Here is an 18,222-nt window from a genome sequence, read left to right on the forward strand (position 1 = left end):
CATACTGATGAGTTTAGATCTGACTTGGTGGAAGAAACAGTGTAGTATAGTGGGAAGAATATATCAGGGCTCCAAAGATCTAAACTCTAGACTCAGTTCTACCACTAATTAGCAGTATTACCTTGGGCAAATAAGTTCATTTATGCTAGAACATTTGTTCTAGCTTTTATCCAAATTAGTTTGCTAAAATTCTAAGATTCTTTTAAAAAAATATTTTGAATTTTCCTAAGGATGAATGTGGTAAGTAAGGAAGAATAATCTCAAAGTACCGGTTAGAGGAGATGTCTAGGTATAGATGTTAATAATTTAAGTACTATGTAATTACTATGTAATGAAGACCTAGGGAATGATAGAAGAAAGAGGAAGGGATAAAAGACTTTTCATGGGAAGAAAAAAAAATACAGCAGTTGGTGATTTTATATGAGGGATAGTCAAGTGTCAAGGTCTCAATTCTGGTACAAAACTGATAGAGCAAGGGAAATTGGAATAAGTAACACTTTAAGGGGAAGGGTGAAATGATTAATTTTAATTTAGACATGTAGAGGTGAGGTGATGGCAAAAGATTCAAATAAAAATATCTATTAGAAACAAAAGATAAGAAATTGGAACTTGGCAAGAGGATAACATATATCTATAGATATAGATATGCATATATGTATGTATTTTGTAGTCTTCAGTGTCAAAGTTAAAGTTGAAACTGTGAGAATGGATAAGATACTACAGAGTTAAAAGCAGAGGACCTAAAGAAGAGTATATTTAAAGGATAGAAGAGGAAACCAGAGAAGTAAAAAGGACTAATCAAAGAGGAAGGAGAAATGGAATAGAATAGTGTCAGACAAGCAAAATGGGAGTATTTAAAGAAGGCAAGAGCTTCAAAAGTGTCAAATACAACAATGGAATCAAGAAGAATGAAGACAATAAAAAGGCAGTGTCCATGCTGTATGATGTCTGGCATCAAAGAAATCACTGATAACTTTTTCAATCCAGTTTAAGCAGAGTGATGGGAGAGGGAGGTAGATGGAGTAAGAAGAAAAGACATTCATTCCTGACAACGAAAGGAAGGAAGGTATTAGAGGGTACCAAAAGGTAAGATTGAGAATTCTCAAGAGAGAAGGGACACTTCAAGAGAGCATGGAGAGGAAGTCATTTAACCTTCATTTGACTCTTACTGGATGATAAAATTCTCTCTTATAAAACATAGAATATTAATCTCTCAAACAATGTTCTTTGATTTGCTAGTTGTTACTTTCTTAAGTGTATGGGTGGGCATATACAAAAGTAGAGTGAGGTTTAGATAGGAAAGTAGTGGTACAAAGAGTTCTGCAAAATGGTCAAGAATAAATTGTCAGTGGGCGGCTAGGTGGCATAGTGGATAAAGCACCGGCCCTGGAGTCAGGAGTACCTGGGTTCAAATACGGTCTCAGACACTTAATAATTACCTAGCTGTGTGGCCTTGGGCAAGCCACTTAACCCCATTTGCCCTGCAAAAACCTTAAAGAAAAGAATAGTCAACTCTGCCACTGAAAAGAAGGGTGCCTATAATCAAAATTTTTCTTAGATTCAATGTATCATTGAGCTAAAACTCTACTCAGGAGCCCAAGCTATAACCTAATGATAACTATAATCACTTCAAAGGAAAATAGAATGAAGATCACAGAAACAGTCTATGAAAACAGTAAGCAATTTGGGGGGAGGAGGAGGAAGGAGTTATCTATAATAGAAGAATCTACAACTTTTTTTAATAAGGTTGAAGGGTTTTTTTGCAAGGCAATGGGGTTAAATGACTTGCCTAAGGTTACACAGTTAGGTGTGTTATTAAGTGTCTATGGTCCAATAAGGTTATTAAGTGTCTGAAGTCTAATTTGAACTCAGGTCCTCCTGACTCCAGGGCCGGTACTCTATCTATTGTGCCATCTAGCCACTGAAGAATATTTTTTTAAATAATTTTTTTGAACTACATTCAAGGATAGTTTTCAACATTCACTTTTTTGGTAAGATTTTGAGTTCTGCATTTTCCTCCTTTACTCTCTTCCCTCCCTCCTCCCTATGATATTGAATAATCTAATATAGGCTATACATATATATATATATATATATATATGTCCAACATATTGTAATAATAGTCTTGTTGTGAAAGAAGAATCAAAAAGGAGATAAAAACATGAGATAAAAAGGCATAAAGCATAAAACAAATTTTTAAAATTTGTTATATGAGCTATATGAGATGTCTAGGTATAGGTGTGAATAATTTAAGTACCATGTAATGAAGACCTAGGGGATGATAGAAGAAAGAGGAAGGGATAAAAGACTTTTCATGGGAAGAAAAAATTACAGCAGTTGGTGATTTTATATGAGGGATAGTCAAGTGTCAAGGTCTCAATCCTAGTACAAAACTGATAGAGCAAGGGAAATTGGAATAAGTAACACTTTGAAGGGAAGGGTGAAATGATTAATTTTGGTCTGTATTCAGGCTCCATAGTTCTTTCTCTTGTGTGGATAGTATTTTCCATTACAAATTTTTAGAATTGTCTTTGATCTTTGTACTGCTGAGAAGAACTAAGTCTATAGTGGATGATTATCACACAATGTTGCTGCTGTTATATATAATGTTCTTCCAGCTCTACTCACTTCACTCAGTACCAGTTCATGTAAGTCTTTCCAGGATTTTCTAAAGTCTGCCTGCTCATGATTTCTTACAGAAGGATAATACTCCATCATATTCATATACCATAATTTGTAATCATGCCCTAATTGATGGACATCCCCTCAATTTCCAATTCTTTGCTACTACAAAAAGAGCTGCTAAAATTATTTCTTTTCCCCTTTTTAAAGATTTCTTTAGGATACAGACTTAGTAGTGGTATTGCTGGATCATAGGGCATGAACTGTTTTATTGCCTATGGTCATAGGCCCAAATTGCTCTCCAGAATGATTGGATCAATTCACAACTCCATTAACAATACATTAGTATCCTAAATTCCCTCCAACATTGATCATTTTCCTTTTTTTGTCATATTAGTCAATCTGATAGCTATGAAGTAGTACCTCGTAGTTGTTTTAATTTGCACTTCTCTAATCAATAATGATTTAGAGCACTTTTTTATATGACTATGGATAGCTTTAGTATCTTCATCTGAAAACTGACTATTCCAGTCCATTGACCATTTATCAACTGGAAATGACTTGGATTCTTAAAAATTTGACTTGGTTCTCAAAATAATTTTGAAATGAATCCTTTATCAGGAAACACTACACAAAATTGTTTTTTCTAATCTTGATTGCACTGGTTTTATTTGTGCAAAACTTTTTAAATTTAATGTAATCAAAATTTTCCATTTTTGCATTTCATTATGTTCCTTATTTCTTGTTTGCCTCCCCTTTCCATAGACTTGACAGATAAACCATTCCTTGTTCTTCTAAATGGCTTATAGTATCACCTTTTATGTCTTAATCCTGTACCCATTTCAACCTTATCTTGGTATAGGGCATGAGATGTTGGCCTATGCCTAGTTTCTGCCGTACTGTTTTCCAGTTTTCCAAACAGTTTTTGTCAAATAGTGAGTTCTTAACCTAGAAGATGGAGTCGTTGGGTTTCTCAAACAGTGAATTAGTATAGTGATTTAATAGTCTTGTACTTAATCTATTCCATTGACCCCACCATGCATTTTCTTAGCTCATACCAAACAGTTCTGATGACTACTGCTTTATAATATAAATTTAGATCAAATACAGCTAGGTCACCTTCCTTTGCATTTTTTTCATTAATTTCCTTGATATTCTTGATCTTTTGTTCCTCTACATGAACTTTGTTACTATTTTTCTAGTTCGATAAAATAATTTTTTGGTAGTTTGATTGGTATGGCACAGAATAAGTGATTAATTTAGGTAGACTTGTCATTATACTAACTCTGCCTATCCATGAGCAATTGACCTTTTTCCAGTTATTTAGATCTGATTTTATTCGTGTGAAAAGTGTTTTGTAATTGTTTTCATACAATTTCTGGCTTTGTCGCGGCAGATAGAGATGGCTAACAACTTCAGTGACAGGAAGGGATCTTGTGGGGCTAAGTATCAAAATATGAGATGAAATGCCTCTGGTAGTATTTTCTGTTGCATCTTGGAGGTCACCCCAGTCGAAGCCCTCCCATTTTCAATAGAAGCCCCTGTTTTTGTTTTTGTTTTGTTTTTGTGTTGCATCTTGGAGTGAGGTAAGGCAGTATGATGGAAAGAACCGGCCTTTGGAGTCAGGGGGGGAACTACTTCAAATCCAGGCCCTGCTCCGCACTATCAGACACTGGGAAAATCGTATCACTCTGGGACCTGTTTCCTCATCTGCAAAATGAGGGTGCCCAGCACGACCCTCTCCAGCTCTAAATTATGAGTCTTACAGGAAGTAGAAAACTTTCACCACAAATTCTTCCCTGGCAGTTGCCGTTTTCCACCTTTAAGTTCGCCCCGGTCTCTTCAACCAAGTTTTTAAAGATAAAATTGGAATGAAAAGACAAAAGCTTTTAAACTGCTCCTACAAAACAGCCTCTGCTGGTGTCGTTTTCATGTTGACACACGCCTGCAGTGTCAGCTCAGGTAGGTAAAGTGAAAAGCCTGTGTGCGTATGTTCGTGAACTTCATACTTCGTCGATCTTCGTAAGCCTACTGTCCTAAATAAGAACGGACGTGCTCTGGTATTTATTCTATTTTACTCCCTCCCCTCAAATCTCTCCAACCACACCACATTTTGGGGTTAGTAGAGTTATTCTGCGCTGTAAGGCGCTCGCACTAGTAGTCAGGGATGGTGTTGTCCTTCCAGCAGCACCTAGCCCGACACCTTTTAAACCGAGGCTCGACCTGTACTACATTTCCCAAGAGGCCCGCGCCAGGAGGTTCGCGAAAAGGCATTCTGGATATTGTAGTTCAAACGGTCTCCGCGCTTCTGCCTTTTCTCTTTTTCTCCCGGTGCCTCGCCCTAGCTTTGTTGAGACCCTTAGCCGCCAATTAGCTGGGGCCATGTCGGCGCGTCCGTGACCCAACTAAAGAGGCCGGTGTGCGGGATGGCGCGCTGCGATTGGCGGCTGCTTGACCCTGAGGGGCGGAACGACGGGGAGGGCGGGGAGACCGCGGTGATTGGCCCCGGCGTCCTGCGGGCCGGGAGGCGGATTGGTTGCACTTTAGGGTTGAGGGGCGGGACGGCGGGGAGGGTGCTCCGAGTGGCCGGAGCAGGAAGCCGGGCGACAGCGGCTGATCCTGTGGCCCGGGAGGCGGCGGCGGCGGCGACAACCGAGACGCCGGCGCTGACGGGAGGGTGGCCTCGGCACCTGAGCCCCGGCGGCGGCGGCGGCGGCGGCGGGGGCGGCGGCGGCGGCAGGATGCGCGTCCGGGTCAGGCTAGCCCTGCTGCTCTGTGGGGCGCTGGTGTGCTGCGGATCGGTGTGGGCGACTTCGGGTCAGTACCCGCCCCCTGCCCCGGCCCGGGCCCAGGGACTCGCGGCGCCGCCGCCGCCGCCGCCGCCGCCGCCGCCGCCCCCGCTCCGAGGCCCGGCCCGAGCCGGGAGGGGGCCCACAAAGAAGGCCGAGCTGGCGCTCCCCAACCCCCGCCTGGAGGGTTCCGTCCCCACGCGCGCCCCCAGCCCTGTCACTCCTGCCCTGGCTTCCGTTGACCCGGGCTGTGAGCTCCCGGGCCGCGGAGGGGCGTAGTGGGGCCGGCGGTCGGAGGGGGCGGGAAGGGGCTCCGCAGCAGCCCCCCACCCCCGGCGGTGTCGCTGCCCCGCGCTCGGGGACAGCCGCGTGTGCCGCTGCCTTCCGCAGGCCCCGCCTTCAGCTCGGAGACCCCCCCAGGCGCCAGGGCACCCCGCGATTTGGGCTTCCAGATTTTGTGTTGTTTGCACTCGATGAGCTGTCACTCTGGAGAGAGAAAGCCTAATTCTAGAACTTAACAATATAGCCACAGAGTTGCTACGTGCCCTGGCCCTTTTGTACTCTGTTTCTATTTTGGGGCTGTTGTCCTTGCTGCTTTTGCTGTGGGTCAGTGAAAATAAGGGAATTGGGTTAAGAATCGCAGGTCGGAATGACTTTAGGCTTGTTTGTGGCAAGGTATACGGAAAAAATTAGTTCCGAATGGGTGATGGCAAACTACTTTTGATATTTTGGTGTGTGGTACTAAAAAAGGTATCCTGAATGGAATGTCCTGTGAGCTCTTTTGATTTCTACACTTAGACTTGGTGTTCTTTTATTTGTTTGTCTGTTTGTTTTTTGGTGTGTACCTACTTTTGTGCCTTAATTGGGATTTGGAATGCCTTTCCAGAGCCTTCTAAATTGCCATCTCTATAGGATCTTCTTAGCATCTGAAAGTGTTTCTTGCTCAAACCATTATGGTATAATTAATTTCCACATAAATAGATAATAATAAGTCTATATAATACTTCATATTTTTATCTCATTTTTCAACTTCAAAAAGAATTTTTTCATCTGTCTTCTACAAGAGAATTCACAAATGATTATTTGGATCCCTAAATATCTGGCCTAATTCTAAATTGTTGCATTCCCTTAATTATTCTGCTTCTAAAATGAAAGTTCCTATTTTTAAATTCTATTTTAGTGTCTTATATAGTTAGATATCTCTTGTTTTCAAACCTCTGATGTGACAACACAATAGAGACTAATGATTAGACCTTCTTGCATAAATAAGATTATGTTGACACATTGCCATTATTGGGACACAGACTTTGAGTTGTTTTTTAAATGTTTGCATTAATGAGCCAGTCTTGCCTTTGAAATCTTTATCAAATAAGAGTATTCCAGTCAATCAATGTGCATTTATGTAGCACTTGACCCTGCTAGATGCTATGCTAAGCTGGAGGGAAACCAAATGGAAAAAATAGACTCTACCCTCAGGGAGCTTACATTATTTTGGAGGAGAACATGAAAGCAATCATATACATAACAGATAACAAGTAAGAATTTGATTGTATTGTGGAATTCTGGTTCAACTAATACTAACCCTGAAAGTCTACAAACCTTAACATTGTATCTGGGTGAATAAGATGATTTTCAATAAATGTTTTGTCCTAACTCCTCCTAGCACAAGCAACACTTGAAAAGGGTGGCATTTGGATCATGGGAAGGGAAAGAACCCTAGACAATAGTCCAGCCTTCTGATATTACAGTTTGAGGCCCACTGAATAGGTCACACTATTATACATCCAGGGCCATTTCTGGATCCAAGTGACTTTGAAGGAGAAAGTGAGGCTGGTGACTTAGCACAGCACCTCTTAAATCCAATTCACTTGCTTGTCATGGCATCACCTCCCTGATGTCATGGTCTTCTTTGAGAACGTAGGACAAATATCATTATACAAGTACTAAGTTTCAGAGCTAGGATTCAAATTAAGATTCTTTGAGTTTAAATCTCATGATCTTCCGACTATACTGCTTTATACACTGCTTTTGCATGACAGTTACATAATTTTCTTAAAGTGAAAGATTATATGACAGGCATTAAAACAACATAGATATTGTATGATAGAAGAAAACTCACAAAGAATTCAATTGTGTGCAAGGTACATAAATGCTCTTGGAATAAGATTAAGTCTTACAGACTATCTTCGGAGTAGAAATAGGTGACTGTTGTTTTGTTTACACTGCTTATTTACATGGCATTTGACCCCTTTATTAAAAATTGAAATGCTCAGATGTTTAAAAAATTGCCTTTTTCTCTGTAGTCTAATTACAGGTGTTCTATATTGAATAATTTTATATTTCTAATTTATGGATATCTAGATTTTTTCATCTTAAAAATTAAAGTTATTTATGAATTATTATTTTTTGTTTATTGTTAGTATTAAATGGCTTGAGGTTTTAAATGGAAAGTCTGGCAGGAGTGGAGAGGTATAGGAGTGGAGTCTGTTTCCTCAGGTGTAAATGAAGGAATTGGACTCAGTGTCTTGTGAAGATCCTTTCATCCTAATGAAATAGGATGTCTCTTGGCTATCCAAAGAGTTGAGATCTGTTAACTTTTTTTTATTTTGTTAGCTGTATTTCAACTTAGTTGGAACATAAACTTCAGTTTTTTCCAGAAATGGCAGCCTAAGGCACCTGCCTAAATAGCTGAAAACTATTTACCTCCTGTCTTTCTTATTGTTGTTGTTCAGTCATGTCCAACTCTTTGTCGTGGACAGAGCTGTCCATGGAAGTTTTCTTGGCAAAGATACTGGAGTGGTTTGCCATTTTCTTCTCCACTGGATTCTTTTGTCAGGCAATCAGGGGTTAAGTGACTTGTCCAGGGTCACACTGCTGGGATTCATCTGAGACTGGATTTGAATCCACCCCTGACCCCAGGTCCAGTGCTATATCTACTTAGCCACCCAGCTGCCTCTGTTCTGCCTGTACCTAACTCACTTCTAGAGGAAAAGGCTTTATTATTTTATCTAGTAATTCATAAAATAATGTGAACTGCACTTCTATTCATATTATTTTTTAAAATTCCATTGAAATGACTGAGCCCCAAATCTAATTGTCCCTCTTCTAAATGGACAGCAGAAACTGTAAGACCTGTGAATAAGATAAGAAAGTTCACAATAAGGTTCTGGAAAATGTTACTACTTGTTAGTTATGGAGAATGAACAAAGGTTCAGAGGAATAGATTGATAAGATAACTTAGGACATTTGTTCCCTCTCCCTCACCATACAGAACAAAAAAACAGACCCAGAAAGGGAAAGTGACTTGCTACTAACACATAGTTAACAAGTGGTAAAGCCTTGAATTGATTCCAATTAAATTTGATACTTTTTATCTTAGATTTAAATACTGACTTTACCCTCCTCCAAATGTTATCATTAACCCTTAATGTATCCCTATGAGGAAAGTAAAGTGGTATCCTTTTTTTTTGAATTGTGGGGAACTAAAGCACAAAAAGTCTTATTACTTAACTGAGATCTGCAAAGTATAGAGAGATCTCTTGTCAGTTTATCTCTTTCCTTTTAAAGTCTCAATCAATTTAATTTATGTGACAGTAAAAGTGATCACTTTTCTCTGAAACCATATCAACAGCATTATGCTGCTTTGCTAAATGATGTAAAAAATATAAATTTCCCATTTTGCCAAGGAAAAATTTACATTAGCAATAATCTAAACTGTTATCTGTGTTGAAGTTGTTGGTGTTTGTCTTTCCTTCTTGAAGAAGATCATGACATCTGGGAAGTGATGCCATGAATTGAGGGAGAGCTGGCAAAATCACCAGCCTCACTTTCTCCTCTGGAGCCATCTAGGTCCAGTGGCAAGTTATATATCAGGACTCCTAGAGATAGCCCAGGAGGCAATTAGGAGTCTTTCCCTTGTCTCAGTTTGACTGAAGCTATGCCCATTTGATGATTAAGGATGGGTGAGTGATGTAAGGCCTAGAATAACCTCTTTTACCTAGTCAAAAGAAAAAGGCAGTAGATGGTACAGTAGATAGATCCCTAGCCTTGAGGTCAGGACAGGAGTTTGAATCCAGCCTCACACACTTAATATTTACTTACTGTGTGTCCTTGAGCAAGTCACTTAACCCTGATTGCCTCATATCCACAGCCATCTCCAATAGTCCTACTTCCTATCTGGCCAATGGATCTAGATGACTCTGGAGGAGAAAGTGAGACTGGTAGTTTAGCCTAGCACCCCCTCACCCAAATCAAATTCATTTGTCATGGCATCACCTCATGAAATCATGGTCTTCTTTGAGAACAAAGGACAAATGTCCTCTCCTCAGGGAGAGGAAGAACCTCAGGGATTCTGGCCAAAACAGAAGCAACTAGCATTTAAATTCACTCTGAGCCAGTCTGGGCCCAAACTAGGACCTGGAAACTGTTGTTGGGCAATTGGTGAACATAGTAATTTGAGTTTAGCTTGGTCCTTAAGAAAGAAATCTAGCCCTTTTAAATCCCAAAATACCTTCCTAGTTTTCTACGAGGTATATCCATCATGAATGTAATAGTGTTGAGTGGAAAAATCAGTAAGTATTGATTGAGCCCTACCAACCTCTTCTGTGCCTTAATCTCCTTTTTTTTTTGTTTGATCCTTCTGATTAATTTATAATACGGTCTATTTAACTATTCATCAAAGCATTGTCTTTATTGAATGGTTTCTCCTTTAAAAGGGACTCCTATAGCTTTATTCCCCCTTTGTACATATAATATCAAAGTTATCAAGTTAAGTGACTCACATCACCATAACAGAATGTCTACTTGTTTCAAAGAGAAAATAGCTTATGCTTTGTGAACAGTCTTAACATTACCATCTGGAGTATATTTCTTTCCAAGTTTTAGTAAATGGGTTAAGATCTGTCAATATTTTCTTTACCTGAAACCTATTTCTACTTAGCTATTTCTAAAAAGAGGCACTGTGCACATGATGCAATAGGGATGAAATCTGGTAACAGAAACTACCACATATTCTTGTATTCATAAACAAATTTTCTCATTGTGTCTTTTTTTGTATTTATCTCTCACTAACTTTTTTCCTATCTATAGATAACTTTAGGTACTTATTTTAAAGCATATTTAGCATCATAAAATATACATAATAATTTTTGTTGAATTAAGTAGGAGATTTGCATGTTTTTAGGGGATAATACAAAAAGTTGTTTGAAAAATCTAATTCTATTTTTATGCATAGTACCACTTTTATGTTTGCATAGATACGGGACTCACTACATAAGCAAGAAACATAGTAAAAAAATTGTAAATTATAGATTATTTGGAATACTTGGTTTTAGGACTTCAATGTCAAAAGTTACAGTGATTAACTTTTTGTCTTTAAACATAAAGAAATATAATAACTATGTAACTAGCTGTGCTAATAGGTAATTTAATAAAAATAGTACTATAATTATTGATTAAATGTTACACTTGAAAATAAAATCTAGGGGCGGCTAGGTAGCACAGTGGATAAAGCACCAGCCTTGGAGTCAGGAGTACCTGGGTTCAAATCCGGTCTTGGATACTTAATAATTACCTAGCTGTGTGGCCTTGGGCAAACCACTTAACCCCATTGCCTTGCAAAAGAAAAAAAAGAAAAAAAAAGAAAAGAAAATCTAGACATTTAAGAGTATATAACCAAAACTTTTCATTTTCTTTCCCTTGGTAGGTAAAAAGGTGAATGTTTATGAAGCTTTAGTCAAAAAAAGAAATATATTTCAAATAAAGAATCTTTTTTTTAAATATCCAAAGAGAAACTGAAATGGAAAGAAAAGTTTTGGGTTCTCTCACACTCAAATTTTTATTTAGCCTTTTGTTTTTGTTTGATTTTGTTAAATTTAACCTCTGGGATAATTTGAGAAGAGGTCAGATTAAAATTGGGAGGGATACAGCATTTGATTTTGGCTAATCTGTGACAATATTATCCATATGCTATAATTACACAATCAGTGGGACAGAAACATAACTTAATGACTGTCATAAAATAGTAATGGTTACTTAATAATTCTAGTTCTGGGTTCTGTATTATATACTATAAACCTAAATTATTCAGATTTTTTCCCAGCCAGTTTATTTTAGAGTAATATTATTGCCATGTATTATCTATATTATCCATATAGTACATGATGGGTAGGTATCTTCAAGTAGACAATTTATGACAAGAATTGCTTCCTGTAAACTCTCAGCTTTTGATAACTCAAACCCAAAGTTCATGGCTTTTTTTTAATAGTACTTTAGAACAATGTTTTCTGGACTAATTTGACCATGGAACATTTGGGAGCTTAAAATATATTGATGGAAGTCATAAACTGTTGGTTCCCTGGAAGGTATTAGGAATTTAGTATAATTTAGGAATAAAGAAAAACTATATTCTATACCAAAGTATTTTTGATAAATAATGTAATAGTTAATATTTTGATTGGAAAATGAACTTTTTTGTGGACTTTCAGCACATGGTATAGAATGTCAGGGTTCGATAGGACATAATTTGAGCAATGCTGAAATTTGGGAATTATATTACAATGAGGACCAAATGGTAGCTTTGATAACAAATGAGTTTTTCATGGGGGTGGCTCCTCAAAATCCCATTTGTACATGTAATACCAAGATTAAAAAAAATAATCAAGATTTGTTGCCTCAAAACGTCCCAAGACTAGTTTAAGACCATTTGGGGAGGAACTACATACAAAAAAACTTCTGTTTGTTTTGTCAGTTTTACTGGGCAAGGAAAACAGATTTCAATTTAGACAGTGAGCTTTTGCTTGTTGGTTACATAAGAGAAGGAAAAAAACCCCACAATGAATGAAGAAGTAGCAGGAAAAGTCAGGAAGAAAAGGAGAAAGAAAGGAAATAGGATCAAAAAAACCAATGCAGTCAATATAAATCAAAAAGCAAGTGCTATTTCTCTTTGAAATTATTACTATTTAGAACAGACTATCGATTTCTTACTAAAGAGACCAATTGCTAATCTCCATAGGGTGGTAAAGGTATTACTATTTATTACTAACTTTAGGTTCTTCATTAGAGACTAGAGCACAATGAGAAAAAATGGACTTGGCTGTTTAGTAAGTCCCTTATCAATGAAAATAAGAAAAGTGAAATTTATGCATACAAATGGAATTATCTACATTTTTGTATCATTTTTTAAATTCTATGTGAATACACATATTTCCTTAGGCATGACTCCCAAATATATATAGATATTACTCTATGGTCTTAATTTCTCCTTTGAACTTTAGTCCTATGTTGCTCATTATTCCTGAATATCTCTACTTGCATGTCTCAAAAAGCATCAATTCATCTTGTCCAAAATGGCTCATTATCTTCCTCAGTGAAAATATCTTTAAAATTTCCTTAATTCTATTGAGATACCACCATTCTTTGAATCACTCAGGTGTACCATGTCTGAATTATTTTTGAATTCTTCCTCCTTCCTTGAGCCCAATATGCATTAAGTTGCCAGATCTTGTCAATTCTACCTTCACAAATCTCTAATATCTATTTCCTTACCCTCACTCATGGTGACTACCCTGTTTCAGGCCTCAAAAACTCTTCTTTCTATTATTACCATATAGGTTCTCAATTGGTCTCCCTGCTTCTCGTCTCTCCCCCCTTCAATTCATGGTCATATCTAACGATATCATTCCTTCATTCCTGAAACTTCGGTGGCTTCCTTTTTGTCCCTGTTAAAAGAATACAAATCCATAAGCCTAACAACTAAAAATTTTCCACTGATTTCCACCTTCTCACTGTTTTTCATATTGTTCACCCTTATTCTGCTAATAGCCAAATCAGCCTATTAATTGTTTCCCAAACTTAACATTTCATTTCCTGTCCCAATGCAGCCCCAGTATAGACCCCTACTTTTCTTCAAGGCCCAGTGCAGATTTATATCATCCCAAAACTTTCCTTATCTTATCCACTACCCTAATAGACTCAAATTGTTCATTCTATTTCCCTCTGATGTCATGGACCGTTTTAATTTTGTTTTGTCTTTGTATTCCTTGCACCTAGCACTGTGCTTAAACATAGGGGAGGTATTTAACAACTATTTGTTCAATTGTTGAAGTGTCTACTATGTGAAATGGTCTTTGTTAGCTTGTCAGGGAAGAAAAAAAGATACATGATTCTTCTTCTCTAGAGGCATAGTTGCTGATAAATTCTAAGTTGTAAAATACTGATAAGCAATAAGAAAAACTAATTGTACCCCAGTTAGAGTGAATCAAGGAAAAGACAAACAAAGTCAGGGAAGTTAATTTTATAATAACCTTAATTTTTGTAGTCTTAGGCATTTGGATGTATTTCAATTTATAATGCATTAATCGTGTACATATCACCCTTACAGGTAAATTATGTTTTGAGCCCTGGGACTAAATCTTATTTATAAGACAAGATTCTTCTACCTCTAGGATTTAGAACTTACACTTAACTTAGCTGGCACTTAATAGATGTTAGAATGAATGAATACTTGACAATTTATCAAGCAGGATATTTAGGAAATAATGAAACTCAACCAGAAGAAATTCTATAGCTTTTGTCTTACCACCCTTTTGGTGATGAGGAACCTTTTCTGGGATGATAAATATTTGCTGAATAAATTAATTTTAACAACTTCTGGTCCTGTGCTAGGTTTTGAATGAATGAATAATAAAGCCTTGAGTGAAGATCAAATGGTTCTAGTTCCTGTCTCAGACATATGAATTGAATGAATGAAATTTTAAAACATTTATTAGGTGCTAGCGAAGCATAAAATACTGTGCTAAGCACTGGGGATATGAAAATAATTAGTTAGCATTTATATATAAATAACACTTTAATGTTTGCAAATAATATATCATTTTGTCCTTACAACAATCTTGGGAAGAATCCCCATTTTTACAGATGAGGAAACTGAGGCAGACAACTAATGACTTGCTCTTTATAGAATTTTTAGAATGCTGACTTTGACATTGCCAGTTTAAGGAAGGAACTTGCTCAAGGTTATGCTTTTACTATGTAGGCAATCCAGCCTAGCTGAAGCATTGAGGCACCCTGAGGGAAAGATGAGAGGTGCCTGTGCCAGGCAAATCAACACCACTAGCACCACCTTCACTTTGACCACTCTCTGTCCAGACCCTGATGAAGATAACCTAGAACCCTGAACCCAAGAGCCTTGGGGAATAGCAGTTCTTCCAGTCTAGTGCTTCAATCATCACCTAGGAAAGTAACCCTAACTAAACAGTAGACTAGAAGGAAGGTATGAATATAATAAGATTAAATCTGGGGGTGGGGTGGGGAATCCAACCACAATAAGTATGGTTTGTGATTTGAACTCAGGTCAGGTTCAGATCTCTAACTCCTACATTTGCCTGCTCTCCAGGTGCTTACATTCTAATAGAAATCTCACATATGAAAGGTTTCATCTGTAAGTCTCACAAAAAGATCCTATGATCCTTAGGGTTTACTGGCAAAGGAGATGGTGATCCCTCTCCTTTAATGTCATTTCTACTAATAAAATCATAGCTGTTTCTAATGTTGACCCACTTGACAGTGCCAAGTTCTGTGGTGGCAGAACTTTCTTTTCTGTATTTTAATAGCTGAAGCTATAGCAGCTAAAGGTATAGTCACCAGGCCACATCTCCACAGGGGTTACTTTCTTAGGTGATGGCTGCAAGCACTGGACTGGAAGCATTGCTATTTTCAAGGCTTTTGGTTTCAGAGTCCTGGACTGTCTTCATCAGCATCTGAAAGGAATTAAGTGGTCAAGTTGAAGGTAGTACTGGAGGTGTTATTAGCCTGGAATGTGTACTTCCCATCTGTCCCTCAGGGTGTCCCAATGCTTCTGTTAGCCTGGACTGCCTAGTAACTGCATAATCTTGAGCAAGTTACTTAAACTAATAAAGCCAAGTTCCGCATTCTAAAACTATGAAGTGTAAAACAATTGCCTGTCTACATCAATAGAAGGCGTTTCCTTATTGGGAGTTCCCTAAGCCATTGAAATTGTGCCATGTCTACCCACTTCTTAACCTCCTCATGACCCCCTAAAAAAAGTCAAATATATATATATATATATATATATATATATATATATATATACATGAAAGAATGCATGTGTTTAAAGAATCAAGTTCCCCATTATAGTATAGGATTGGATAACTTAACAAAGATTAACCCTGAAAAAGGGGTGTTAATAGACAGTAAGTTCAATACAGCATGACAGAAAAAGAATTTAACAGGATGCATTAATAGATGTTCAATGTCTAGAATAGTGTGATTATTTGTATTATGCCCCATTACAGCACATCTATAGTATTGTGTTGAGTTCTGGGTACCATATTTTTAAGAAGGAAGTTTGTGGGCTTCAGATTGTGGAAACAATGCCTTATAAGAACTGGTTGAAGAAATATTATTATGTGTAATAACTGAGTATGTATACTACTTTAAGGTTTGCTCTACTTAATTTATTTGGATCTCACATGAAGTAGGTATTACAGGTATTCCCATTTTAAAGATGAGAAACCTGAGGCCCAGTCAGGTTAAATGACTAAGATAGTCACATAGCTAAGTAAGTGTCAAAGATAGAATTTTAGCCCATGTGTTCCTGACTTCAACTCTAGGTACAGATGCTTAGCTGGCTGGAGAGAAGGCTTTGACTTCAGAGAGGAGGAAAATATAATAACCAGCTTCATAAATTTGAAGGGTTATGTGTCATATGGAAGAGATATATTAGAACCTAGAAATCAGAACTATAGAATTTGCAAAGAGACAAAATTAGTGTTAAGAAGAAAAAAAACTTTTAATAAGTAATTGTCCCCAAGATGTGGTTGTCTTAGGTTATGCTTCCCTGCTGATTTTTAGGTAAAAGCTAATGTCACATTCAGGGGTAATGTAGGGGGTGATTCTTGCCCAGGTACAGGTTGAATGAACTGACCTCAGGGTTATTTTCCCATTTTAAGTTTTACTAAAAGGATATTCTGACTGCCAGGATTCTCAGGGAGGGCTAGCTTCATCAAAGAAGTGATATTTTAAGTTTGAAGGATGAGTAAGACTTCAACAAAGAAAGATTGGTAAGAAGGATATTCCAAGCATAGGAAATAGTGTGAGTGAGGTACTAGATGGGAAAGCATCATAGTTATTCAAAGGTTGATGAATAAAGTTTAGTTAGTGTGTAGCATGTGTAGTTGAAACAAGGTAAAAGGCAGGATGGAAGCAGATTTTGGAGGCTCTTTAATTCCAGGATAAGAAGTTTATATTTTATTTGGTCCCATAGGAAGTCATTGAAAGTTTTGAATCAGTTCAAAAATACAATCAGACATGTGCAGTATGGAAGTGGCATGTATGGTGGTTTAGCATGGCCAAGAAACTAGAATAGAGAGAGAGACTGGTTAAGAGGTTTTTGCAGTAGGGAAGTAGGAAGTAATGAGAAACTGTACTACAGTGGAATTGGAAATGAAGATATCAATATAAGAGATATTACTTATTTAGTGTACTAAATGGAGTGAGGAAGGGTAGCAGAATTGTGGTACCATTACAGAGTTTAGAGCAAACAGGAAAAGGAGCATATTATAAAGAAAGAAGATAAGTTCTGGTTTAGACATTTAGCCTGAGTTGTAGACAGGATGGTGAAGTAGGCAGCTTCCATAAGTAGTTGAAAATAATTCTAGAACTTGAAAGTGTAAAGAAAGAGGTTTTTAAATCATCTTCATAGAGGTGAGAGTTGAAAGGAGTGACTGAGATCATCAAGGGTCAGAGTATAGAGGGAAGAAGAGGGGCCAACTGCTTAGAAAATGCTTATATCAAGAGAATGAAAGAAGGGAAAAATACCAAAAAGAGAGACTTAAGAAGGAAGTTAAAGAGATAAAACCAAGAGGAGGAAAGTACAATATTAAGGAAACCAAGAGAGAATTAGAAGAGGAGAGGGGGACAAGAGATAGTACATAATATAGTTTTCTGCAGAGAGATCAAGAAGGGAGAATTTCTGGAGAAGGGCATTGACTTTGGCAATTTAGAGTGCAGTTTCATTAAAATTATGATAAATCATTTTAGATTAGATTAGAAGGACTCGAGAGTAAGTGGGTAATGAAGAAATAGAAGTAATTCGTATAGATAATTATGAAATCTGACAAAAGGGAAATGATGGGCAGCAGAATTAAGGAACCTTTTGAAAAAACAATTTTTAGTTTATTCCAGGCTACCATTTAAAATTCCTGATTACTTCAGGACTGATGTCCCATTGGTGGATAGCATTTTGGTATACTTTGTTTAATATTTGACTATAGTAATACCCTTAATTTTCCAATAATAAAGTTAATGATTGACTTATTTAAACTTTATTTACAGATGATGAAGGAGGTCAGGATGAATCCTTAGATTCAAAGGTATGTACTGAAAATTTGGTGCTGTTTAGCTGTTTGTCAATCACAAGTCAGCAAACATTTCTGAAATGACTAGTATATGTTAAGTTCTGGAGGATACAAAGAAAGGTGAAAAACAGTCCCTACACTCAAGGAGCTTATGGTCTAATGAAGGATTTTAAAATAACTTGTAGACAACTATGTACAAACAGAAATCTATGCAGAATAAATTGGACATCATCTGTTTTAAGGGTTTGCACAGTAATAACTAAAGAAGATATAAAGAATCTGCATTTATATGATAAACAGAATTGTAGTTCTCTTATTTAAGAAATAAAGATATCATTGTTCTTTTCCCAAAAAAATTAATTTTGTCTTATAAGTGTTAGATTTATTTTATGTGGCATCAATTTATGGCACATGTCTTAGATGAAGCCAACAGA

At 37.3% G+C, this 18,222-nt stretch overlaps 1 protein-coding gene across 1 annotated transcript in view; it reads left to right on the forward strand.

Annotated features, from left to right (window-relative positions):
• The first annotated feature begins 5,083 nt into the window (after positions 1-5,083).
• The window catches only part of SEL1L (SEL1L adaptor subunit of SYVN1 ubiquitin ligase), a 71,693-nt gene continuing 58,554 nt past the window's right edge, over positions 5,084-18,222 (forward strand). Inside the window, exons 1-2 of the mRNA XM_074235588.1 lie at positions 5,084-5,439; positions 17,766-17,803. Of these exons, the coding sequence (XP_074091689.1) occupies positions 5,364-5,439; positions 17,766-17,803 (114 nt within the window). The 5' untranslated portion in view covers positions 5,084-5,363. The remainder of the gene's footprint in view (positions 5,440-17,765; positions 17,804-18,222) is intronic.

This window comes from Macrotis lagotis, chromosome 4 (genome assembly GCF_037893015.1).
Source record: "Macrotis lagotis isolate mMagLag1 chromosome 4, bilby.v1.9.chrom.fasta, whole genome shotgun sequence".
In the NCBI taxonomy this organism is placed as follows: Eukaryota; Metazoa; Chordata; class Mammalia; order Peramelemorphia; family Peramelidae; genus Macrotis; species Macrotis lagotis.